At 37.6% G+C, this 26,863-nt stretch overlaps 1 protein-coding gene across 1 annotated transcript in view; it reads right to left on the reverse strand.

The window, feature by feature from the left end:
* Nucleotides 1-26,863, reverse strand: part of DPP10 (dipeptidyl peptidase like 10) — a 666,829-nt gene that overhangs the window by 495,303 nt on the left and 144,663 nt on the right. The window contains exon 2 of the mRNA XM_054723381.1: nt 14,214-14,328. Within this exon, the coding sequence (XP_054579356.1) occupies nt 14,214-14,328 (115 nt within the window). The remainder of the gene's footprint in view (nt 1-14,213; nt 14,329-26,863) is intronic.

Below are 26,863 nucleotides of genomic sequence, written 5' to 3' on the forward strand. Positions count from 1 at the left end.
ATGGAAAAAATATCCTTGGATGAGGATTTAAAAAATAAGTGAGGACATATATAAAAATCATTAGGCAAAATACTCAGCTCACTAAATGTCAGCCACTGTCATTATTATTATCATTAAAACATTACAATATATTAAAATATATGTCTTTATGAAGCACCTTTGAATTTTACAATTTCAGAACCACAAAAAGTTGTTTTTTGTTCTTTTGGAATATTCATCTCTTTCATAGTTGTTCCCTTCAGCCAAAACCAAAATGTTTCCATTATGTTCTGGTTTTACCCTACAAGAAGCACATTATTGAGTTGCTTCTATAGTTAATGAAAATGTTCACTCATAAGTATCTTTTTTTAAGGAAGGGCATTTGACCAGATTAGAATTTAAGGTAAAAATTTGAATCTCACAAAAAGTAAATTATAAATCAGTCTTGTCAATGGAGGAAACTTCAAGCAGTGTGCTACCTACTATTGCTGTGAGCAATTCATCCATTTAAACAGAAGCACAGAAAGAATTAGTGCATCATGTAGATGCAGAAAATTACCTTTGTTCCTTTTAGCATACTGGATGTTTCCTTTTTGTATTTTTTTCGTTACCCTTTTCTTACTCTCTAGTATATTATTTGGCAATAGCTAAGTTTCTTGAACAAGAGCCCTGTCAAATCCTCATCAACACTAACTAAAACCAGTTCTGATTCAGATTAACTGTATATCTTCTAAAGTCTATACTATATACACTTCTAATTGAATTTATTTCCTAAATAAGGTTATCATCCAACTGATGTTCTATATTTCTTGACTACATTTCTAGCATGTAACATTCATATAGAAAGACATTTCAATGATAAAGAATGCATTTTAAATTTAACTATGTGGGAAATAGCTAAATTCTGACCAAAGCTATGTGTCCACTGAGTAGAATGAAGAGGCTAGCTGGCAAATAAGTTATCAACTATATATTTATTTATGTATCTGTTTCTCCCCTTCCCGTCCATGCCTTTTTCTTCACCAAACATGGAAACAATATTCAGGAAACTTACATTAAATATGAAATACTGAAATATGAGTTCCAAGTAATATGCCTCCTGCAGTGCATTCATCTTCTCATAGTTTCCTGACACAAAACTATGAACCTATTCTCCCATTCTCTATTCTCAAACAGGAACACCCAGTAATGTTGCAGCAACAGCAATTAGAGTTGGGAGGTCAGATTCTAGTCCTAACTCAACCCTTAACCAGCTTATATGCCCTAGGCTAAATCTCTCAGTCCATTTAGGCATAATTTTCCTCATTTATTAAGAGAAAGGCTTCAGTGGAAATCACACTATTTCCAGCTGCGTTCTGGAGACTCTAACAAGCCCTCTCAGGACAAGAGGGGAAATGTCAGCCACTATCATTATTGGTTATGTGGTTAGTGCTTTTCAACCAGAACAGAGAACAGCTCTTCTTTGGCATGTTCGACTTCTTCATATAGAATTTTACTAAAGCACTCTGCACACACAGCAGAGAGCGCATGTGCGCGCACACACACACACACACACACACACACACACACACACACACAATACAATAACGTAGCTGGCATTTCTAAGATCCCCTAATTTCTGTTATAGTTTGTACTAGTTCCTCTTGTTTTCAGAAGAGACTCTGAGTGCTCATCAAATGAGAACTGCATTTTTGGGTTTTGAAGGGCTTATTAAATTCTACCTCAAACTTGTCATCATTTAAATAAATAAATCAGAACTTTAAAATTTACTCATAGACTTAATTAGTCAAGAGTCAATTATTCAAGCATGCTAATCATTCTCAAACCTCTTTCTAGACCTTTATTCAAATTAAATCTCCTGAGTTTCAGCAGAAAACCTAAATATGAGAAATGTACTTACACAAAGGCTTTTCACATTCTGAGAAGGAAAATTACACAATAACACACACACACACACACACACACACACACACACGGATGATAAGTAGTATGGCCCTACTTGAGCCTTTGAGCCTTTATATAGCCATGTTTAAGCTGCTTTCTCAGGTATACTATTTGTTTCAATCACATAACCATGAGCAAATTTTTTGTATCATTTATTTTATAACTTATAACAGAGGTCTGCAGAGTGTGGTTCATGGAAAATGGTAAATTTAGGTCTTAAAAGTAAAAATTGTACTAATAATACTATTATTTTTAATGATACTACTCTTTTACACTGGGTTAAAATTTTCAGTCTTAGTACAAACCAATGATGGATGAAACTGCAGGCACCTTATTGTCATCATTTGGACATCAAATCATACTACTGTTATTCTATTCTTTATTGCATCTATGATAAATTAAAAAGAAATGCAGGGGTGGGACAAAGCATGCTTATAGTTATAGTACAATAATATAATGATTGTAAATAATAAAATAATAAACTCTATGTTTCACATACTCATAACTGTGTACCTACTTTTGTCCAACCTTGTATAGTTAACCAAAACTTATGGGATGCAGTAAAAGCATATATATAGCTTTAAACATCATTAAAAATTATTTCAAATCAATAGCCTAAACTATCATGTAAAAAAGTTTTTAAAAAAGTAGAGCAAACTAACTGAAAGTTAGCTAAAGAAATAAAATAATAAAGGTTAATAATAAATGAAATGCAGAATAGAAAAACAATAGAGAGAATCAACAAGATAAAAAGTAGAAAAGATCAACAAAATTGACAAACTTGTTGCTAAGATAAAAGTGAAAGAAGATGCAAATAATCAGATATATAACTAGGAGCATTACTAAAAAATCTGACAGAAATAAAAATGGATTTTGAGAGAAATCTATGAACAATAGCATGTCAACAAATTAGATAACCTAAATAAATTGAACACATTTCTAGAAATACAAACTACCAAAGTAACACAAGAAGAAATAGAAAATCAGAACAGACTTATAATAAGAAAATAAATTGAATCATTATTAATAATAATAAAAACCATCCAAAACAACAAAAATTCAAGAGCAGGTGGTTTCACTTGTGAATTCTACCAAATATTTAAAGAATAACAAATGCTAATTGTTAGGCCGCTGAAAGAGGAAGGCAAGAGGCCAGAATGGTGAGGGATTAGAAAATTATTCCATCATCCACACACCAGATGGCTGAGCCCCGGATGGCTCCAGCACCCAGTGACTGGAGTCAGCGGTTTTTAAAGGACTTTGGGCGGCTTTTTCTGGGCAGAGAATTCTCTGTGCAGGTCAGGAGGGGAGAGATAATGGAATGTGGTCTCAGCAAGTAAAGAGTGGTCTCAGCAAAAATCCAAAAAGAAGAAGAGGAAGGAATACTCATTCTATAAGGTTAGAATTAGCCTGATCCAAATCTAGACAAAGGTAACACAAGAACAACTAATTAATTTTCTTTATGAATAGATTCAAAAATCCTCAACAAAATATTAATAGAGAATCTCAGAACTATTTGTTTTTATGTTTAAATTGACACACCAAATTTATAAGCATATCAAAAGGATTACCTATCTTTAATAAAGGCACTTTGCCCAATGAATGCAAGGGTAGCTCAACAGCCACATCAACAAAGAAAATAGATAGAAAAAAGGAAAAACACATAATAGAAAAAAGGAAAAACACATAATCATCTCAATAGATGATAAAATATATGTAAGAAAATCCAATACTCTTTTTAAATGAAGACATTAAAAAATAGTATTAAAAGAAAACTTTCTCAGTTTGATTTAAAGCCTTTACCAAAAAACAAACAAACACAAAAACAGTTCAGATGATAGTCAGTTATGAAAGACTGAAAGCTTTCCTCCTATGATCACTAACAAGACAATGATGTCTACTTTCACCGTTTCGATTCAATATTTTACTAAAATTCTATCCAGAATAAATAGGTAAGAAAAATAAGTAAAAAGTAGCCAAAATGGAGATGAAGAAGTAAAACTATCTCTATTTGGATATGGCATTAGCCTCTCTATACAGAAAAGCCCAAAGACTCTATAATAACCTACTAGATGTAATAGGTTAAGGGTACAGCCTCAACACTCAAAAATCTGTTGCATTTCTATATACCAATAAAGAACAATTCAAAATGTATTAAGGGATCAATTCTATTTATAGTAGCATTCAAGAGAATAAAACACTTAAGAATAAATTTAATCAATGAGGTAAAGAGTTTTACACTTAAATCTACAAAAATTACTGAAATGTGACAATGTGGATGAGCCTCTAAAATATTATGCTAAGTGAAAGAAGTCAAACCCAAATGTCACATATCACTTAATCCCCTCCATATGAAACACTCAAAATAGGTAAATCTATAGAGACTGGGAGGTGATTGTCAGGAGCTGGGAGAAGGAGGAAACTGGGAATAACTGCTTAAGGGACTTTTTTTGGGAGTGATGAAAATGTTTAGGAGTGGATAGAGGTGGTGGTTGCACACAGAGTGCAACATGCCATTGAATTGTTCACTTTAAAGTGGTTAATTTCATAATATGTGACTTTCATTTTAATAAAATTGTTATCAGCAGCATATTTTGAGTCAGAGAAAAAACATAATGAATGTGATGGGGAGATAAGGTAACTTGAGTAACTAGAACTTCTGAGTGGTAAACTGTAATCGATAAAAAAGTAAATTCCTCAACCTTGTTCCCCTAATATTATCCTATATAATAAAGAGGTAATATGCAAATTGACCATCACACCCTCACACAAGATGGCCGACCCCATGTGGTCACAAGATGGCCACCACAAGATGGCCAGTAGAGCAGAGCAGTTGTGGGCGATCCGGCCAGCAGGGGAGGGCAGTTGGGGGCGATCGGACCAGCAGAGGGGCAGTTAGGTGTCAATCTGGCTGGCAAGGGAGTGGTTAGGTGGTGAGCAGGCTGGCAGGCAGAAGCGGTTAGGGGCAATCAGGCAGGCAGGCAGGTGAGCGGTTGGGAGCCAGCAGTCCCAGATTGTGATAGGGATGTCCGACTGCTGGTTTTTAGACATCCCCTGGCAGTTGGACATCCCCCGAAGGGTTCCAGGTTGGAGAGGGTGCAGGCTAGGCTGAGGGACACCCTTTCCCCCCAGTGCACGGATTTTGTGCACCGGACCTCTAGTCCTACATAATAAAAGGGTAATATGCAAATCGACCAAATGGCAGAACGACTGGTCTCTATGACGTGCACTGACCACCAGGGGCAGATGCTCAACGCAGGAGCTGCCTCTAGCCCACAGACCCTGATCTTCTCGTCAGGGCCTGCCAGCCAACTTCTCAGTCCCTTTCCCTGTCAGGCAGGCTTCGATTACCCAATGGCAAACAGAGAACCCAGGGTGGGTGGCAGCAGATGCGGGTGGTGCCTGGCCAAAGACCCCACCCCACTGGTCACCCCACAGACAGAGGGCGACCAGCGACAGGGAACGGGGACAGCAAGTGGGGGCCAACCTCTCAGACCCTTCCTTGGCTGGCAGGCTCCAATCACCCAATGGCAAATGGGGAACCAGGGGTGGGTGGTGGCAAGGGGCAGAGCTGGCTCCCAGCAAGCGGAGAAGATGGCCCTGATTGCAGGCTAGGCCTAAGGACCGTACCCGTGCATGAATTTTGTGTGCCAGGCCTCTAGTATAACTATATGATGCCCCAGAAAAAGCAAGATAAGCTGTGAGTCTAGGATCAGAGATATTCTACACCCTAAGCAAAAGCTAAATTGTGATGCCCAGATTCAAGTCACAGTCTTCCATGTAAGTAGGGATGTTTCCCAAGTCTAGTTTCCCTGATTCCAATTTGCTAGAGTTTACACTCAGATGAATAATCTTAGACCAAGAGAAGTACTATGGAAGAACAGACCAAAACATTGAGTTTTTTCCAGCAAAACTATTTTTTCCAGAACAAAGGCAGGAAGTGGCATCTTATTTAGTTTAAAGTGTTATTTAACTAAGGTTAATTTTTTTTCTTATTTTACAGATAATGTTTCTTCTTATATCTTACTAGAGGCCTGATGCCTGAAATTCGTGCAAGAGGCTTGGCCCCCACCACCACAGCTTTGTCTGGAAGGTCATCTGGAAGGATATCCAGTCTAATTAGCATATTAACTTTTATTATTATAGATAAACAAACTTTGGAATGGGGTGACTTAAGTTACAGTTCAAAGAATTGGATGTTAAAATCTTTGGCAAATAATTACATATATTAAAATATCCCCTTATACAAACACAGGGCCACATGTGTGTTAAAAAATGTTTTACCCCAGGAAGATGTAACCTCTCCTTTAAGGAACCCTTGCTTCTCAATGATCAAGCTCTCTTGTTCCCCCATTATTAGTGGTCAGCCTACCATATTTCTAAAGTAAGTATTTATATTAATTAGAGCAAATAAAAACATGAGAAAATTATTAAAGTTGTATAGTGATATTAGTACTTTTTATACAATGTGGTTTAGGATAAAAATGTGTATTTATTTTTATCATGGGCATTTGTTGACTCTGAAAAAAATATGATTTCTGGAATAAAAATTCATATAAAATTTGCAGGCACAGTTTTCAATGCCCACTCCTGTCATTTCCTCCTTATCTATCCCTTGTCTATCCCAGCCTAATTCATTCTGTGCTGTGCATTCCCTTTAAGAAATATACACAATCTATTGACTAATTTAAAAAAATATAGAGGTAGAATAAAGCAGAGCTCTTTTTTTTTTCTGAAATGTTTCTTGACCATACTTTCCTTTGGTATCTTAATCATGCATCTTAATCTATATTTCAAAAGTTAAGACATGTGCTAAAGCCAAAAGGGCCTGGGATAGTGACCCTGCTTCTTCATGGTCCAGTTGTATGACAGGCAATCCTATATAATAAAAGCCTAGGTGGCATCACACCCTTGCGCAATATCCTCGCATGACGCCCTTGTGCGACGTAATCACAAGATGGCCACCACAAGATGGCTACCACAAGATGTCTGCCACAAGATTGCTGTCACAAGATGGCTGCCACAAGATGACAGGCAGGGGAGGGCAGTTGGGTGCTAGCAGGGGCAGGCAGTTGGGGGCCATCAGGCCGGCAGGGGAGGGCAGTTAGGGGTGACCAGACCAGCAGGAGAGGGCAATTAAGGGCAACCAGGCCAGCAGAGGAGGACAATTGGGGGCAACCAGGCTGGCAGGGGAGGGCAATTAGGGCTGATCAGGCCAGCAGGGGAGCAGTTAGGCATCAATCAGGTTGGCAGGGGAGTGGTTAGGGGGCAATCAGGCTGGCAGGCAGAAGCAGTTAGGGGCAATCAGGGAGGCAGGCAGGCAAGTGGTTAGAAGCCAGCGGTCCCAGATTGTGAGAGAGGTATGCGACTGCTGGTTTAGGCCCAATTCCTGCAGGGTCCCAGAATGGAGAGAGGGTGCAGGCCGGGTTGAGGGACACCACCCCCCTGTGCATGAATTTCATGCACCGGGCCTCTAATCTACTATAACAGCAAGGTTCAACTGAATACAGATTATGAATAAATTAATAATAGCTAAATAAATAGCTAATAAAGTAATCATGTTCATGGTTTGAGGATAAATAACATAGTACGTGTAAAGCATGTAGTACAATATCTGGCATGTGATAAGCAGTTAATAAATAAATGTTACTCATTAAAACAGATTCTCTTTCAACTCTTGTAAAACAAAACACTTTATAATGTAAGCTAAATCCATTACTGATCTTATTGGAGAATACCAAAAGAGAAGAATAAATAAGGGAATCAAATCTAAGTAATTATTGAAATGTAGCTGTAAAGCAAAGACAATACAAAACAAACTCTTAGTTTACTAATGCTCAGAGAAAATTATTTTTCATTGAACATCAGAGATAAATCTACTAGAAAAGTAACAGCAGTAAATGCTATCAGGGGAAAACTGTTAGAATCTGTGAGTTTCCCTTTGGCAGCTGACTAGGTTATACCATATTCAAATGTGTTCATCTGTGCTGTTCCTGGGAAAACAAGCAGAGACTATTTAGCTTATGCCTATCAATACAACAGGCCTCCTTTTTTAAATTAACAAAATTGAATAAGCAATTTGATTTTGGTTGATGTTGATGTTTACAAGTGAGTAATGCAAATCTCACAATCTGCAAAACATTATTTCCCCCTCATAAAAGGATAATGGGATAGTTTGATTGTTGCTTTGACATTTTAAAACACAGGTCAGATGCTTAAATGATACCTTTTAAATTAGAGCTGCCAAGAGATTGTGTGTAACATAATATAACATGACATTTTAACTAACTATAACCAGGAGCAATTACTTTGGTAGAATATAAGAGTAACCAGAATAAATTCATTTTGAGTTTTTGCATAACGAAAACAAATCAGCTGTCACCCGGCCAATACAGTATTTAATTTTACTGAATGCTGTTTGGAAAATGATATATATATTTTTTATAAATGGGGACAGATTAAACTTTTCATGTAGAAATCTGGTGTCGAAGACAATAGGAAGAGAAAAGTCTTTACTACATGGTCACATCTGCAGGCACAGTCAGGAGAGGCCATGAACTCCCTCAGTCTGACATCAAGGTCAACTGAATTGCTTCATCTGCCATGCTTTCTCCAAAATCAAGGCACCTAAGTCATCCAAATTCTCAGGCATTAACTTGATTATCTAGAAAACTACCATTTTTAGGTGTGTGTTTTATAAGGAATGGATGACATAATTCTGCACACTCTGGAAAATATAGGTAAGTTGATAGTCCTTAAAAAAAAGCATACATACTTAAATATTAACTTCTAGTTTTCTGTCTTGATTGTTTATTTTTCTGCATAGGGTTACTTAAATTTCTCTAGTTCCTTAGTTCTAAATATTGGCTCAAACAAACTATTTGAGCATAACTTCATGGATCAAAACTCTTATCTGACATAAGGGTTTAGTTAATCAATATCACAGTGCCGATCTCAACCTGTGTAAATTATTCCCCAGAATGGCTTCTGAAACTACTGTAAAATTATCACTATTTGAGATACTTCAAAGAGTGAAAATAAAGGAATTTATATAGAGGAACTGAACAATCCTCATTTAATTCTTATTTAACTGAGATCGAGCAGAGGTGATGTCTTAGACATGAATGTTTGGCTTACTTTATATTCTGATTGACAGGTAATGACCAACCCAGGATGCTCATCTAAGGAGGATAGTAAAAGAATGAGTAATTGTGTAAAAAGCAAGAGCTAGAGCGAATGATGAAGACACAATTTCACTGCTTTACAACTTTGTCTTTAGTCAGCTATGCTAGTAAATTAACCTGATGACCCTCTTTCGACACTGACTGATTACACACATCAATCCAAGGGCAACAGGTCACTGTTGCTGAAGAATTGGGGGAATATACACAGTCCACAGGTGGCAAGGGACTGAAGAGCTTGATCAATATCCTCTACCAAATACTTTGTAACTCATAAAAGAGGCATCTCTCTTCTCAAACAGCTCCAAATAGGTGCCTATGGTGCATGAACTGTTTCCTGACAATGTTCATTCTCATTCTACGTATTAAATATGAGTATGATACCGCAAAATAAATGCATAGCTATGTAAGACTGCTTTCCACAACTTTCAGCATGAACACACACTCACACATGTATAGAGTATAATTACTGATTTCATAGGAATATATTATGAAAATAAATTCAAGTACTCTTTTTTTTTTTCTTTAAATGAACTCAGTACAACAAAAAAATGTGGGCTTGATCAACACATTCAACAAAGTCTGTTTTTTAATCAGAAAAAAATTGGACTGAATAATTTGTTCCTTTCAGAAACAGTCACTTGTTAAAGAAATACATGAATGGTTAACCCACTCTTCAAAAATAATTAGGACTTCTCTTCACAAGGCAGATAATTTGTAGACAATTTGGAAAATAAGACACCTGTGTCAAATTACTTCTGTAATAAAATTTGCAATCAAACCAAAATTACAATGAACATGTGTTTCTTTGGTTATAGGCTTGCATTCCTTAGCACTTACCTGAAAAATGCGATGCTACTTTGAGCAAAACAGTTTCTAAATCCTATCTTAGACTAGATAACTTTTTGTATGTGTTCCCCAACCTCCAAAAAAACCACTAAATATATTTTCAAGGCAGAAGAGGCTTAGTGAAAGAGCTTACCAGGTTTAATCTGCTATAATATCTGTTATCAAACAAGCCACTATTATTGTTGTCATTATTATTATACTAGAGGCCTGGTGCACGGATTCATGCACCAGTTGGGTCCCTCAGCCTGGCCTGTGGGGGTCAGTGGACCTCTGCGCTGCCACAGCCCGGCCTTACCCACCAGCTCGTCGGACCTGCTGTCCACATCCATCCCACACAGCATGAAGTAGCAGGCAGCGGGGAGGAGACCGAGCCCAGGCTGGGTGCTGTGCAGCTCCCACTCTTCCAAGACCTGCTGCGCCCACCCCCGCTCAGGTGTGCAGCGGGAGTGTCCACGGGCATTTGTGCTAGCCAGCCATGAGCCAGGCGTCTGGCACCTGTCTGTCAGCTGAGCAGCTCTCCAGCTGTGGGGGCGCACTGATCACCAGGGGGCAGCTCCTGCGTTGAGCGTCTGCCCCCTAGTGGTCAGTGCACATCATAGCTACTGGCCGGTCGTCCGGTCATCTGGTCATTTAGGCTTTTATATATATAAATATATATATATATATATATATATATATATATGGATTAGATCATAGATATTAAAGCTGTGATAAACATTAAAAGATCACTTCCTATTGCCAAAAACCAAAGATGCCCTTTTCTTCAACAAAATAAACTTGAGCTTAAAGGAGATATCTGATTTGCCCAAGCTCATATAGCTATGAAATACATAAAAATTTCTGATGTCTATCCTAATTGGAAGGATTGTTCTTGAGTCAGCCCTTTGTACTAAGGTCTAGTTATCTTTTTACCTTGCTGAATAATTTCAGGGTCAGAAGTTTCCTCTCCTGATATGAATTTCCCTTCCTGGTTGAAAGTTTCCAGTGGTTTTACCTAGAAAGCTATGGGAACATATTGGTGAGCAAAGGGTCCGTGAGGAGCGGGGAGGGAGGTGTTGTACTTCATCTTCCTGTGGGATGTTTTCCCTGGTGGATCTATTCTAGCACAGGTGAGGGACTTCAAGCCAGAGGGTAAGAAGAGGAAGACTTTGGTGCAATTAGAGCACTAGAGTCTGTGCACAGACAAGCACTAGCACATGTGCCAATTCAAAAGGTAATGGTCTTGATGCACATTCTAGTCCTTAGAACTGGAGTTTAAACAAACTCAGATTTTTTTTCCTAATTTGATAACTTCTAAGAGTGATTCCAGGCTTCTGACTCCAGTCTTAGGTGATACCTCATTAGGTTTCTGGCCTTATATTTCACTGATATGTTTGGTTTGAGCCTTTCATGAAGGCCATGTAACTAGGCTAATATCTATGCTTGTTTATAACTCAAGCATATCCCTAACCACTGTCATTACCCCAATCCACTTCAATTTTGTAATCTTACAGGCCCCACCGGCATTGAGTTTACAAACACAGAGTGTAGAACACAAGTTGTCTGATCTATATTGCAATACCTTTCCCACCCCAGCATACTGACTTCTATTTTTCATTTCATAATATATCTGCCACAATTAATAGTGAAACCTAAAGACAATTGGAAATGTGGTATGTGAAATGCACTTAGTAAACTGTAAGTCCAAATAATAATTTCCACTTCCATTGATATGATTAACCTCCTATGAAATTAAGTCCTTAGGTTGGGGATGTGTGGGTTGCTGTGTTTTTGTGTAGTTGAGAAAGAGGAGGATAGGAGGCGATAGATATAATGTAGGGGGAGATCAGCTAACTACCAGAGCACCTAGAATGTTGTAAGAACTCCATAATTACCTACAAGAATAAATGAATGGACAAACAGACCACTGAAGACTGACTCTAGATTTCTACCTGTCATAATTTAACATGGAAGTCACAGGTCTATATCCCCGAGAGATTTTATACTTTCATTTGGAAATCTCCCTCTTATAACACAGTGTTTGGTATTGTGTCAAATGATCAATAATTACTGAATAATAGTAATCATAAGAGGAATAACAGTAGCAGTGCTAGAAACTATGCTAAACTATGCTTGAAGTATATGATCATTTATTCCTCATAATACTGTAAAGTTGGCATTACATGTTATATCCATAATACAGATGAATGAAATAAGGAACAAGGCCAAATAACTGGCCAAGTTCCCAAAAGTACTAGTAAATCATAGAGCCAGAACTCAAACTAAAGTGTGTGTCTTGCCAAAGCCTTTGCTTTAATAAATGAATAAGTATATGACAAGTTGAGTACAACTATACTGTGCTTTTATATTGAGACAACTTGAAAACGGTTGAATAGAGAAAGTTTAATTCAGTGAATGGCAAATTCTATAAGGTCTTCTTTATACCAACACTCAAGGACCCCGAAGTGTCAGTATGGCCTCAGTGAGTAACAAAAAAATGGGAGAAAGAGAATCACCCACCAGGAAAAATACTAGAATCAGGATGGAAGGAAACACACAGGCACCATGGCACAAATTTCCTCCTTCTGATTAACAGTCACCAATAGGAGGCCATTTATCTGACTCTTTCATTTTTTAAATAATTGTGCTAAAATTCTTATGTTTAAGTGAAACACTTTTCTGAATGTAAGCTCATCTTCCATTAACAAAAATTCTTGGCATTCTGAAGCAACTTGGAGCCATTGCTCAATTACACTGAACTGCAGATGTACCTACGAGGCAATTAAGACCGAGTTCCTAAAGAGAACGCTGGATGAGACAGCTCTTTCCAAGAAATGTTTCCTTTCTCTTTTAAAATTATTTGTCTTTCCTTTTCTTCTTCCTGATTCTCTTAATTTCTCAATCTCTTCATACGTTAATTAAGAACTGCAAAGTATATTTTTAAGGAGTTATACATTTCAAGTCTATATTTTTATAAATAAGGTATATTTCATAAAGTACCACATTCAAACAATTGCTATTGCTATTTGTATAATTAGCCATCATAATTGTTGACTAAACGACTCCGAAAGAAATCTATTTTTAATCACATTTTTTACGTAAGGCAACATGTTTAATGAACTCTCAAGCAACAAAGCTGGGATAGGAACTACATAATGACAGAACAGAATAGCAACACAATATTCAGCTACATGCTACAACTTCATAATACCAGTTGACTTTTGAACTAGCTCAGTTCTATACCGGAAATGACCATGTTTTATAATTCCGAGTTGTATATGGTGTCCAGTCTTTGAGGAACTACTGGGTGAGTTGTAGAAGTATGTCAAATTTATTTGTTTCTAGAAGACAGTTTGACAGTTTTAAAAATTGAGCAGTCTTGCCTGGCTGGCATGTCTTAGTGGTTGAGCATTGACCTATGAACCAGGAGGTCACAGTTTGATTCCCGGTCAGGTCACATGCCCAGATTGTGGGCTTGATCCCCAGCGTGGGGCGTGCAGAAGGCAGCCGATCAATGATTCTCTCTCATCATTGATGTTTCTATCTCTCTCTTCCTCTCCCTTCCCCTCTGAAATCAATAATAAAAATATATTTTTAAAAAGTGAGCAGCCTTTCTCTGCTATCCATATTAGCACCTACTAAAGAGTAGTAAAACTTCTGTGTACTGAAATAATCCCCAAAGAAGAATTAAACTACTGAAAATTTACACACGTATGTTAAACATTGCAAAGGAAAGGACACAATCAAAAGATCATTGCAAGGGCAATCTGGAGTGGTTCTTTAGACAGAGAGAGACTTAGACTGTGAAAAGTACAGGGAAAGGGAGAAAGAGAGCATTTAGAGACTTAGCTCATTGTCTTTTGATCTGATCTCTTTGTCCCTCAAAGCCTCGCTTACCACTGTCACTACAGTTGGGCTATTAACCAAATATATGGAAACTTTCAGACTCCACTCTCTTACCTCCAACCCACAATGAAAGTCCAGTGTCCCCCAAATTTATTAAACTAGCAAACATAAGTCTCTAAGTAGCAATGGAGTCCAAAGATCTTCTTGCCATTCTCCATGTATATATTTCACATTTCAGCTTCCCCAAAATATCTTACATGATATTTAAACAAAATCACTGTGCCATGTGCAAAATGTCTGGTTGCACATTTTTTTCTTTATTCCAACCAACACTAATATACCCTAAGATACCACATATGGCTACCCTCTTAAGGCATTTGAATGTGAAATTATCATCCACAATACTGTCATAAGAGAGAAATAAAGACAGATTACCTGGGGTTAAGAGGATGACTGACATAGTGATGAGTGAGCATACAACTAAAATCACCAGCAGGGCAATAGCAATCCCCTTCCAGTTTCTCTGTGGAGGGCTGTTACTTCCCAGCTCCTACCGAGATAAAAAAAAGTTTCATAATTATACATGCTCCAAGAGAAATGCATTCATAAAAATATGATTTGGTGCATGGCACAATCACAGTTTGAATGCTGATTAGAATCCTTTTCCTCTTTGGTACCTCATCTATTTATTCTAAGGTGCGTTTATTATAAATGGCTATCTTTGCAGGGGGCAATCTTATTTCTCTATGAGCTAAACCAGGAGAGCTTTATGCCTATTGTACAAAATGCAGGTGATTTTAAATGCACTGACTATAAACACTAGGATAATAGCCAAAATACTCTGCAAAATAATTATGGAAATAAAGTGTTCCCATTTACTTTTTTTTTTTCTTGCAACAAAGGAACTTACAATGAAGATTTAAATACAATCATTCTCAAAGCACTATAGACTACAATTTTAACTAGATGAGAGGTACCAGATGAGAGATGGGGAAATCATTCAAAATGCCACTCACTGCAGAGCCGTGCACAGTTGTCAACACAACAGGTCTTTTAAAACAGTTCCCCCACCACTCATAAAAGCAACAGGGTGCAGGAACTAAATTAAATGAGTGCTTCTCTATCAATGGTTAACAGCATCCTCTCCCTGGGCAGCATGCATGATATTGTCAAGGAGGTGATATTGATGGGGAAGGATGAACTTGAGCATCTCTCACAATGCACAGAGTAAAGCTCTTTATTTCAGATGATCTGTGTTCTACTCTCTTGACTAGAAATGCACAAGCACCATTCACCAAAGTGCAGCACAGACCACACTGGTTTGAAATGAGGACCAGATTTTCTTTGCAATTGTTTTTGAAACACTGAGCCTCCTGATTCTTCCTGCCCCACCCCTCAAACCCATTTTCTCCTTCCCCAAGAGAACCTTCTTTATTCAGAAATATTTAATTGATTTGGGGACAAATAAACAAAATATGAAGTTCGCTATGTGATCATAAATCACCCAAGAAGCTATAAAGGAGCACTGATTTAAACAAAGATAAATGGTATAGAAAACATTTAATAAACTATAAATGGCTTCCTGTGACTCACAGATTAACAAGCATTGAAGCCAATTTTCATATAGTGAAGTTGGCATTCAATTTTTTTTCATAAATACTTTGGACTTAAACTAGACTCTATATAAACTTAAGCAGTCCTGGCCTATGTGGCTCAGTTGGTTGGAGCATCATCCCATGCACCAAAGGGTCACAAGTTTGGTCCCTGGTTAGGGCACTCTTAGAGCTAGGCTGCAGGTTCAATTCCTGAGCAGGGCATATAACCAGGTTTTGGGTTCAGTTCCCAGTCCGGATGTATGTGGGAGGCAGCCAATAGATGTTTCTCTCTCACATCAATGTTTCTCTCTTTCTCTCTGTCCTTCTCCCTTACTCGCTCTCTAAAAATAAATATAAATAAAAAATTAATCAAGAAGAAACCAGGTATTTTGTTCTTGTTTGTGTTATGTCATCTGAGATCAACCACTTTAAGTTTGTCTTTGAGGCCATAAACCAAATGCAACAGATGGCAATTCCACTATTTTTCTAAGTGACTGGACCCACATCTCTTTTTCATGCTTATAAATGCTTGTTATTCAACCTCTGTATACCTCATGCATTTTGGTTAGAATTTCCATTCACATTTCCCATGTAAATCAAGACAGTAGGTCCTCAAATCGTCAGTATTAGAGTAACAAATCAAGACAAGTAATAGTTGTTTTAAGATCATCAACCATTTTCTGGATGCAATGTTACTGCAGGTTTCCAGGTGAGTTTGTTGTTGTTGTTGTTATTATTGTTTGTTTTTTGCTTTTGTTAGAATCTGCATGGTGAGATGATCAGTTATTCTCTATGTAAAGGCACCACTTCAAGACTCCTCAGAAGTCAGCAACAGGTGAAGAGATCACTGCTGTAAATCAAAGCCTGGATGGTCAGAAACGCTCCTCTCAGGAACTAAGAGAGAATGAAAGAAGGGCAGCAAACATAGAAAGTGGGTGTCTGGGCCACAAATCAGAAACACATTTGTATTTGTTGACTCAAAGAGAGGTGAGCCCAGTACTACTGCTTCATAGTATAAGAAAAAGAAAAATAGAATAAGATTAAGAACGTGGAACTGACTTCTCAGTCCAGTAAAGAATCAAGAGTAAATATGAATTTAAGTAAACTAATTCTGATCTTGATTCACTTTTACTTGAATTTAAAGCAAGTTATCGGAGAAATGACTTCAGGTTATTATGTAATTACCATGTGCTCTGTACCAGACATTGTCTAAGACAATAATAATAGCTTAGGAATCTTACTATGTGTTTGGTATTATACTGAGTACTTTATATTCATAATCTCACATAATCCTCATAAAGATAATGTGAAATTACTATTATTTTGACAGGTTTACAGATGAGAAAAAAAATGGGATTTAGAGAGGTATTTATTCAAAAATAAATCCACTTTGTATTAATAAGTGAGAGATATCAGGGTCCACTCCATGAAGTCTGGGCCCTAAATCTAACTTCAGAGGACATTCTTAACTACTATCAAATGCTGCTCTAAAAATAAATATTTCTAGGATAAATTCATGAGTCAATAAAAAAAATCAATGAATCAAGGAATGATTTGTACACCAACATAATAATGGTTGTACTTTAATACTTTTTCTTTAAGAAAATCTACAGTTGTATAAAAGCTTTCCTGAATTCTGGAATACTTTCAAATCAATTTAAGTTACCTAGTCATAACAAATTGATAAAATATACCACTTTTAAATGATAAAACATGCTTGAATTATAATTTTTTTTTCTTCTGAAAAGATACACATAAGAATATGTGGTTCCTCTGGAATGACCCATCAGTGCCCAAGGCTTGTGCAAGTCTGTAGTTCATTAAGCTTGGGGACTACAGACTTAGTGAACGGACTGGAATTCTGACTTTTCCATTCCACCATATGTCCCGTTACCTAATTTTCCTCCCTCCAACCCCTTTCATGTGCACCAACTTACAGACACTCAACCATTCAACACCCCTGCTCAACTGTCTTCTTTCAGGGGTTTCCCCTAATTATGAAAGCCAGATATAATTTTCCTTCCTCTGAAAAAAACATGTTTTAAAATACATTGCATCCATAGATTGTATCTACTACTTAATAGCGATAAGATTGCAAATATGCTTTGTAAATTTTTTGAGCCTCAGATTTTTTAAAAACTGTGAACTGTAATAATAATGATGATTATTTTAGAATCTTGCAAGGATTGATACATATGATTTAAAAACTCTTATTACTTCAATGTGCAATAAGGAAGCTCACACTAAGTGAACTGCGTGGGATTGTCCTCCCCCACACACTGGGCAGACCACACTCACTCAGGTCTCATCTCAAATGCTCCCTCCTCGGAAGCCTTGCCCAACCAACTTCTCTATAAGCACAGTCCATTTCCCTTTCATTCCCCTCACTTAGCTTACGTTTTCTTCATAAAGCTATCATTTGGGGGCATATCATTTACTCATGTATCTATACTAATAAAAGAGAAAGATGCAAATTGACCGTACCTTCGCGACCCCTACCAGCCAATCAGGAGTGAGTATGCAAATTATCCCAACAAAGATGGCGGTTTAATTTGTATACACAGGGCCGAGCAGCCGGGAGCGGGATGCTTGCATCATTGCCATGGCAACGACACAGGCCCGCACAGCCCCAGCCACTCCGGGCCTCTGGGTGGTGTAGGAAAGTGAAAAGGTGGCTCTGGGCCAGAGCTGAGGCAGAAAGGTGGCTCAGGGGCAGAGCAAAGGCGGAAAGGTGGCTCTGGCCAGAGCAAAGGTGGTGCCGGCAGCCAGGGGAAGGAAGGCCCATTCTTGCACGAATCTTCGTGCATCAGGCCTCTAGTATAACAATATGTGTCAAGCTATTTGTTCCTTTTATCTTCCACGGTTTTCCAGAAGGGAAGCTTTATAAAGTCAGATACCTCACTCATCTTGCTCTCTGCTATATTCTTCACACTTCGTAGTGTTTGTTTGGTACATACAGGGTAGACACTAGATAACACAAAATGAATGAGTGTGTGAATGAGTGAATGGCAGCAACTATGATGATGACAATTGTGGTAATAATGGTGGTGGTAGTGATAGTAATGATTAGCACCATGTATAAAGAGCCGTCATATCCCTGTTGAAGATATTATCTTCTTAAAGTAAGAATCACATATTAGAAAGCTTTCCATTACTTGACGTGCTTAACAATCTCTGGTTCTCTTAAAAGGTGCTTAGAAAATGATCTACGATTAACTAAGTTGCATAAATAGAGTCCTGAAAGGGTATAGAAATACACTGCCACTAGCTAAGTAAGTACAGGTTACTAGTACAGTTTTAAAATGTAGCTACTTGCTAAAGATTAATTCACCAGCATTTACTTTAGTCTCATTAACCTGATGCTTGGATTCCAAAACACAGTTGCAGTTCCTTAAGTTACCTTCTCTTCAACTATCTCCTGCACTCTAATTTCCATTGCTGTGCAAAATGGTCCTAATTGGCTTTGCTTTTCAATGACTTCCTACAGCAAACACCTGAAAGCAATCAATGCACATGCCAGGGCCACGGAACAGGTAAGGCGCCATGCGGCAGCCCGAGAAATGGAACACGGAAAGCACTTGCAACATGGTCATCTGGAGGCTGTAGAGGCAGAATGGAGCCACTGGGATAGTATGTTCCTAGGAGGTTTGGAGGTACAAGGACAGATATTTCATATTCCATATATAGAGGTGATTTGAAAGTCAGACCCTCGGTGGATGGATGCATCTGTTTGAACATTCGCTGCAATTGTCTAGAGACATGTTGGTGCTACAGACAAAACTAAACTCCATCAGTAACCTAGTTATTTATGTTGTAGTTACTGCGATCCAAAAACTAATCACCCTTCAGAGACCAGTTTAGTTTATAAGACAAAATGTCCAGGATACAGTGTACCTAAATTCAAGTGCATTTTTAATTTGTTCACGTGCAAAAGACAAAATGTTGAACATCATAAGCAGAAAACAGATGAGGTTTATATATATTTTAATTTGTCAAAATAAAAAATAAAAGAAGCCTAGCCACCAGTTTCAATCTTCTTAAAAAGACGCTTATCAAATGTTTGTAGTATTCCATTGTACTTCCCCATAGAGAACTCCCATATTCACTGCCATATGCATCATGAGAAGAAATATGAGTGCTGCATATTAAAATAGTCTCAAAAGTGATAACATTTACAGAAAGATAAAAGGGACAACAACATTGTTTGCTAAACTTATGTCTGTAGATTGGATGTGGGTGTTTTAGAAAAAATAGGTTTTCTTCAACCGCATGTTAATTTTTAAGAACAACAGTGAAAGTTCTTTAAAATATCTATTTGCTACTTAAAAAGGAAAATTAGATTTTCAAGTTAGAGTAGTAACATTTAATATGCCAGTTCTTAATTTGATTCTCAACACCATCTCATCCATCATTCAAAAACTCATCTTTTCACTTTTCTTATAATCCCTCCTTGTTTTTATCTATTGCTCCAAAACCCTTCTGTTGTGCTTGAGTCTTCACAAAAACAGACTGTTAATGTTTTCTGAAATAAATTTAATTAGTTCCTCAAATTAAAAAAAAAAGGTACAACACATCCCACAGTTCATTTTCTGTTGATCAGCTCAAAAGTTTGAATTTCCTTTTACTTAAATGATTTTACTTTACTCATGGTGTTCGCATGCTCAACACTGAATAGTTTCAACTATGACTAGGTCAGAAATCATCCCAAGACATTTATGCTGCATAGTTGGAAAATATCTTAAAGGAAGTTAAAATACTTTTGTATGGTCTGTATTGTTTCGTATTAGAAAAATAAAGACTTCTATAGACACCTAGCAAAAATTCCAAATAGATGAAAACCACTCTTACATCATTCCTAAGAAATGGTTAGCCAGTTCTGGCTTGAAAAATCTGGAGATATGGGATTCAACAGTTGGCCAATTCTCTTTAAATAATCCTACTTAACAATATGTTAACTATTGATAATTATCAAAATAATAAAAAGTTTAAAAAGGGAAGATAGAATAGGAAAACACAACATTTTTATATGGAAATGAGGAGGAAATTTTTAATTTGCTTGTATAGTTACAAAAATTACTTTGAACATCAAATCACCATTGTCTAAAGGTGTTGAATGTAGTGGGATTGCTATATGACTGTAAAAAATTTGGAATAAAAAAGGAATCATTTTTTTAGTTTTTAAAATAAGTGGACAGTATGTATAAAAATACACACTAAGGTATTTGGAAAGTACAACAAAGCACATGTTTCTTTTTTGTAGCAAAATAATAATTGACAAAATTTACAACCTGAAATAGACCAATAAACATAAAAGAAATTGAGATAATTTTAAAGGAGCTCCCCAAAAGTAAAAAGCCACATATTATGCCTCCACAAAACAATTAATTCCTGTACCATTTAAAACATTTTAGAGTTATACTGAATGCACTATACCTAAATTTTATTAAGTTCACATTGTCTTGATAGTGTATCTGAAAATGATAGCACATAAAAAAATACTTGTAATACCTACTACTTCATAGTATTGCTCCTTGTACTCATGGATGTTCACAATTTCCTCATTTATCATGCTCCCCTAATTTGAAGACTCTATGCTAAGCAAAGCATATATTTTTTGGTAAATAATTGCAAGTTATACATTTTTCAAAATTACATCTGTTTCAGTTTTGTGCTGTTAATGTACACGAGGTGGTGCTGAATCAGTGCTACTCATAGTATGAGCTACAGGCAACAACATCACCTGGAAGTGTGATAAAAAATGCTAAGAAAGAGTCTTTATTGCTATTTGCATTATTTTTTAATATTAGTTTGGTTTTATTTGTTTACCATTAATTTATATAACAACTAACATTTATCTCAATTGTAATTTGACATTTATCAAATTATATTTTGATTGTGTGGGACACATTCTAGAATCTAGATGGATCACCATTAAATTAGAAATAAAACAATGATGACAGCTATTATCAATATATTATGCAGTAATCGTTTTACATTTCTAGTATCATGATTTGGAGGTCTAGCTGAACATCTGCGACTCTGAATCTGTTTAGGGTTTGAAACCATAACTAACACTATAAGAAAGCAATTAAAAAACAAACAAACAGATATGATATCAGCAAGATGGCAAACTAGGAAGTTGTAGGCCCTCACTTCCCCCAGGGCCACATCAAGTAAATAACCATGGGCCAATTAAAATAGCTGTACGGAGATCTTCAAAGCAGTTAAGGACCTGTAGCAACCAAGCCAATGTCCACTCAAGAGAAAGCCATGCTCTCCAGGTAGGGAAATTTCATAGTACTTTTGAACGCCCCACTCTCCTCCTGGCACTGCGCAGGACCAGGAGAAAGTGGCCCAATCTCAGATGAAAGAATATGAGTGGAATTTCTTTGCATGTTCTGGCCAATCTGTGAGCTCCCTAGGAGCTTCTGTGTGGCCTGCCTTGGAGATCAGACAGAAATGACAGCATAGTTCATGCCTACGGTTGGAAGCCATGGAAGGCAGTGGCAGGTTCCATGATGGATGGGAACTGCAGGGGAACTGTAGACACGCAGAATCTGAGTGCAAACATTATAGGCAGGGGGATATAGTAGAACACCTAAGGCCTTAAGAAAAAGCAGGGATGGAACTTTTTAGGAAATTAAGATATTTACAAACAGCTATGTATGTATACAGGGGAGCTTGGGTGTGCAATATACACACAGGCCCAGGGAAGACAAATGCTGCAAAAAGACCTGATCCCCATGGTAACCACAAAAATGTCTATAAAGTATATACAAAAAGGAAATGAGAAAGGAATCAAAACAGTGGATAGAGTGTCGGCCTGCAGACCAAAGGGTCCCGGGTTCGATTCCAGTCAAGGACATGTACCTAGGTTGCAGGCTCCTCCCCAACCCAGGCCCTGGTCAGGGCTCATGCAGGAGGCAAAAAGTCAATGTGTTTCTCTCACATTGATATTTCTCTCTGTCTTTCCTCCCTTTCTTCCACTTTCTCTAAAAATCAATGAAAAAATATCCTCAAGTAAGGATTAAAAACAAAACAAACAAACAAAAAAACATGCCACACACACAAAAAAATCAGCTAAATACAAAAGAAGGTAGTAAGAAAGGAAATTAGAAATCAAAAAGCTATAAGACAAATAGAAAACAAACAAAATGTCAGTATGCAGTCCTTCTCTATGACTAATTATGTTTAAAGTTAATGGAATAAACTCCCCAAACAAAAAACATAGATTCAAAAAATGTATGCAAAACAAAACAGAATTCAACTATCTGCTGTCCACAAAAGATTCCCTTTATATCTAAGGACACATATTAGCTAAAAGTGAAAGAATGGAAAACATATCACATGCAAATAATAACTAAAAGATAGCAGGGGTGGGGCTATAATATTATCAGACAAGTTAAATCTGAGGCAACAACTGTTGCAAGAGACAAAGAAGGATATTATATAATGAAAAAGTAATAGGTAAAAGGTTCTCCACCCAAAGATATACACATGGCCCATAAGCACATGAAAAGATGCTCAACATAACTAATCATTGGCGAAATAGAAATCAAAGCCATAAGATACTGATTCATATACATTAGGACAGCTATTACCTAGAAAACAGAAAATAACAAATGTTGGCAAGGATAGAGAAAAATTGGCTACCTCTACCTTGCTGGTGGGAATGCAAATGGTGTAGCAGCTGTTGTGAAAAAACAGTATGGCAGTTTCTCAAAATTTAAAAATAAAATTACCATATGATTCAGCAATTCTAACTCTGGGCATATTGCCCAAAGAATTAACAACAGGGATTTGAACAGATATTTGTACACCCATGTTCTTAGCACCATTGTTCACAATAGCTAAAAGACGAAGCAGCCCAATTGTCTAGAGATGGGTGAATGGAGAAACAAAAAGCAGTATACACCTACAATATAATATTATTATTAACTAGAGGCCCAGTGCACAGGTGGGGTCTGGCCAGCCCGCCCTGATTGGGGCCAATTGGACTGGGCCAGCTGGGAGGAGGGGCCACGGGCCGTTGGCCGGCCGGCCCCACCCCCAATCCTGGTGGGGGTCCGAGGGGGGCGAGGGTGGCCAAGGGGACGGGCCACAGGCAGTTGGTGGGCCGGCCCTGCCTCCTGGTCAAACTCCCAGTCGAGGGGACAATTTGCATATTAGCCTTTTATTATATAGGATTAAAGAGGAAGAAAATTCTGGCATGTTATAACATCTACAAATCTTGAAGACATTAAAAATAGAATTAATCCATCACAAAATGACAAATACTCTTATGATTCCACTTATACAGGTTACTTAGAAGAACCAATTTCATAGAGATAGAAGTATCTATCTCTATATGATTGCCAGGCACAAAGGATAGGAAGAAATGGGGAGTAATTTCTTAATGGGTATAGAGTTTTAGTTTGAGATGAAAAATGTTCTGGAGATGTATGGTGGCGATGGTTGTACAATAATATGAGTATGCTTAATGTTAATGAACTGTATACTTAAAAATTATGAAACTTGTAAATTTTATGTTATGCATATTTTGCCACAATTTTAAAAACATATATAATATCAACATTCACAGTAGTATCAGATATATTAAATGAGTTTAGAAAGTTTTTGTGTACAAAGAAAGAAAACCACAAAACTTTATATAAGAAATCACTGAATTTTTGTCAGGAGGATGTCATAAATGTCATAAAAATGGCCATTTTCCAAGATTAATCTAAAAATGTAAAATAATTCCAATGAAAATCCTAACACAACTCTTTTTTAACTGATAAAATATATTTGTCATTCATCCTTTAAAATAATTATATGAAAGTATAATTATTTTAAAAATAAAAATAAGATGGGCATCAGATATTGAAATGTAATATAAATATGTGCTTATAAAATATATATTTATAAAAAAAAACTTTAGAAACAAAACTATATTTCAAAGACATAAGTTCCATGCACACAGACAAAGTGTTTATACTTTGATTCCCAGTATATCATTATTCCTTCTTTCTGTAAGGAAGGAGTATTGGGGTTTCACACAGCACTCCAATTAGACATCTTTATGATCTTTGTGGTGCCATTATTTTTTCCATTACCTTACTTGACGTCTTAGCAGCATTTTAAACCACTAACCATCCAATCCTCCCAGAAAAGTATTTTTTTGGCTCCTGCAACACCACAGTCTCCTGATTTTTGTCCTCTATTGCTAGCAACTTTTCCATTTTCTTTACTAGTTTCTTCTTAGGCTTACCTCTAAGCCATGGAGTTCCCCCAAACTTGAACTTTTTTTCTCTATATGATCACTATTTCTAGTGATATCATCCAATGCCACTTTTTATCATCCAAATTTTAAATGAATTTTATATATTAATGCTAAAAAAAATGCATACACAAGCTATTTGTAAAAGAAAAAATAATCTCTAAGGAGACAGCTAATGGTGTCACCATGTCCTTCAAACAGCCTATTTTCTCCCTCTGTATGAATGTCTTCCACATGTATCATCATTAGTAGCTGCTTACAGTATCTATTGCTTCTTAAAATTTACCATTTCACTCGTGACATTCACACTTTCCCACATTTTTTTTCTGCTTCTCCCATGAGAAGATTCCATGTTAGTAGGGTACATATTTTGATCAAATATTTTATATTTTTCAAAATTGAGTTTCTTATTAGGTTGCTTCTGTCAACCTATTTAGATAGTTCCTTAGCGCACTGCAGTGTATGAAGCAGCAGAGTGTAAAACTGACCTTTAGCTGCTGATAAACATCATCATCTGAAAGTTTCTTTGAAATAAAAATTATTTAGCTCCATCCCAGACCTTACGAATCTCCATGGCCAGGGCAGGCCCAGCAGCATCTTTTAACAAGCTCTCCAGGTGATTCGGCAAAAGTCTGACAGACATTCGCCTGAATCAGAGATACTCAAAGAATGGTAATGTCACCTCTGAGATCAGATGAATGCCAATAAGTCAGCCCCACACTGAACTACTGCATTTCTGGGGAAAGGCTGAGCAATCTTTGTGTTAATAGGCTTCCAGATGATTCCTGTGCACATTAAAGTTTGAGAACCTCAACTACAGACATTAGAATGACACAGTTCTGGAAGTGCAAAAATGACCCACCTCAGCTGCCAGGAACTTGGTAGACATATGGCTTATTGGCTTTGGATTCAGTACATATGGATTTTAATGTTTAATTATTGACTTACTAGCTCTGTAACATATGAAATTGGCCTAATCCTATCTATTAAAGAGGGAATATGATAATTGACTCTCAGGCAGTAGCAAAGATGGTGGCGCCCACAGCCAATAAGGAGGGAATATGCTAATTGACTGCCTTGCTCTTAATGATGGCAGTGCCCACAGCCAATAAGGAGGAAATATGCTAATTGACTGCCCTGCCCTCAAAGATGGCAGCGCCCACAGCCACAAGATGGCGGCGCCCAGTCCTCTCAGCCCTGCCGGGGCGGCAGGCACACAGCAAGGCCAGGCCCATGGACCCGGCCGCTCTGCATACCTGCCTCTGGAGTCCCCCAGTCCCCTCAGCCCCCCAGCCACCCAGGGCTGGCCAGAGGTGCAGGCAAGCCTCAGATGTCAGCTGCCCAGCCGCCCAGGGCTGCCCGAGACTCAGGTAACCAGGGCCAGCCAAGGCTTGCGCTGCAGGCAGTAGCAGCAGCAGAGGTATGATGGGGCATCACCTTCCCCTGATCACTGGGTCACCTCCCGCCCCTGAGGGTTCCCGGACTGTGAGAAGGGGCAGGCCAGGCTGAGGGACGCCCCCTCCAGTGCATGAATTTTCATGCACTGGGCCTCTATTATTTTATAATTATAAACCCAACTACTAATATCTGAGATGTATGGTCACTTTTATTTTCTTCCTCTGTTTGTTATTTACCAAATCATGTGTAGTCTCAATGGCATTCCACCTGGTCAGACACTTTGTATCCTCAACACCTAGTACAGCACATAGTAAGTTTTCACAAAATATCTGAACTGAAGCAGTGTTATGCTCTATGACAGTGGTCGGCAAACTGCGGCTCGTGAGCCACATGTGGCTCTTTGGCCCCTTGAGTGTGACTCTTCCACAAAATACCACGTGAGGGCGCGCACATACAGTGCAATTGAAACTTCGTGGTCCATGCGCAGAAGTCGTTTTTCGGCTCTCAAAAGAAATTTCAACCATTGTATTGTTGGTATTTGGCTCTGTTGACTAATGAGTTTGCCGACCACTGCTCTATGACATAAGAATAGGGTCTTTAATCTTGACACAAGCATCTCAGCCACATGGGAACTGGGAGATAACGTGGCTATCTGCCTCTGAAATCTATAAAGAAATGACATCCCAGGAAGGTAACTGTCCATTCATTTCAGGAGCTGTATGTTTGTTGTTTAAAGTGAAATAAGTCATGGAAAAGGACAAGAACCATATGACTTGACTCATATGTGGGATATAAAACAAAAACAACAAATGAACAAATGAAACAAACAAACA

Source organism: Eptesicus fuscus, chromosome 11, assembly GCF_027574615.1.
Source record: "Eptesicus fuscus isolate TK198812 chromosome 11, DD_ASM_mEF_20220401, whole genome shotgun sequence".
Lineage (NCBI taxonomy): Eukaryota > Metazoa > Chordata > Mammalia > Chiroptera > Vespertilionidae > Eptesicus > Eptesicus fuscus.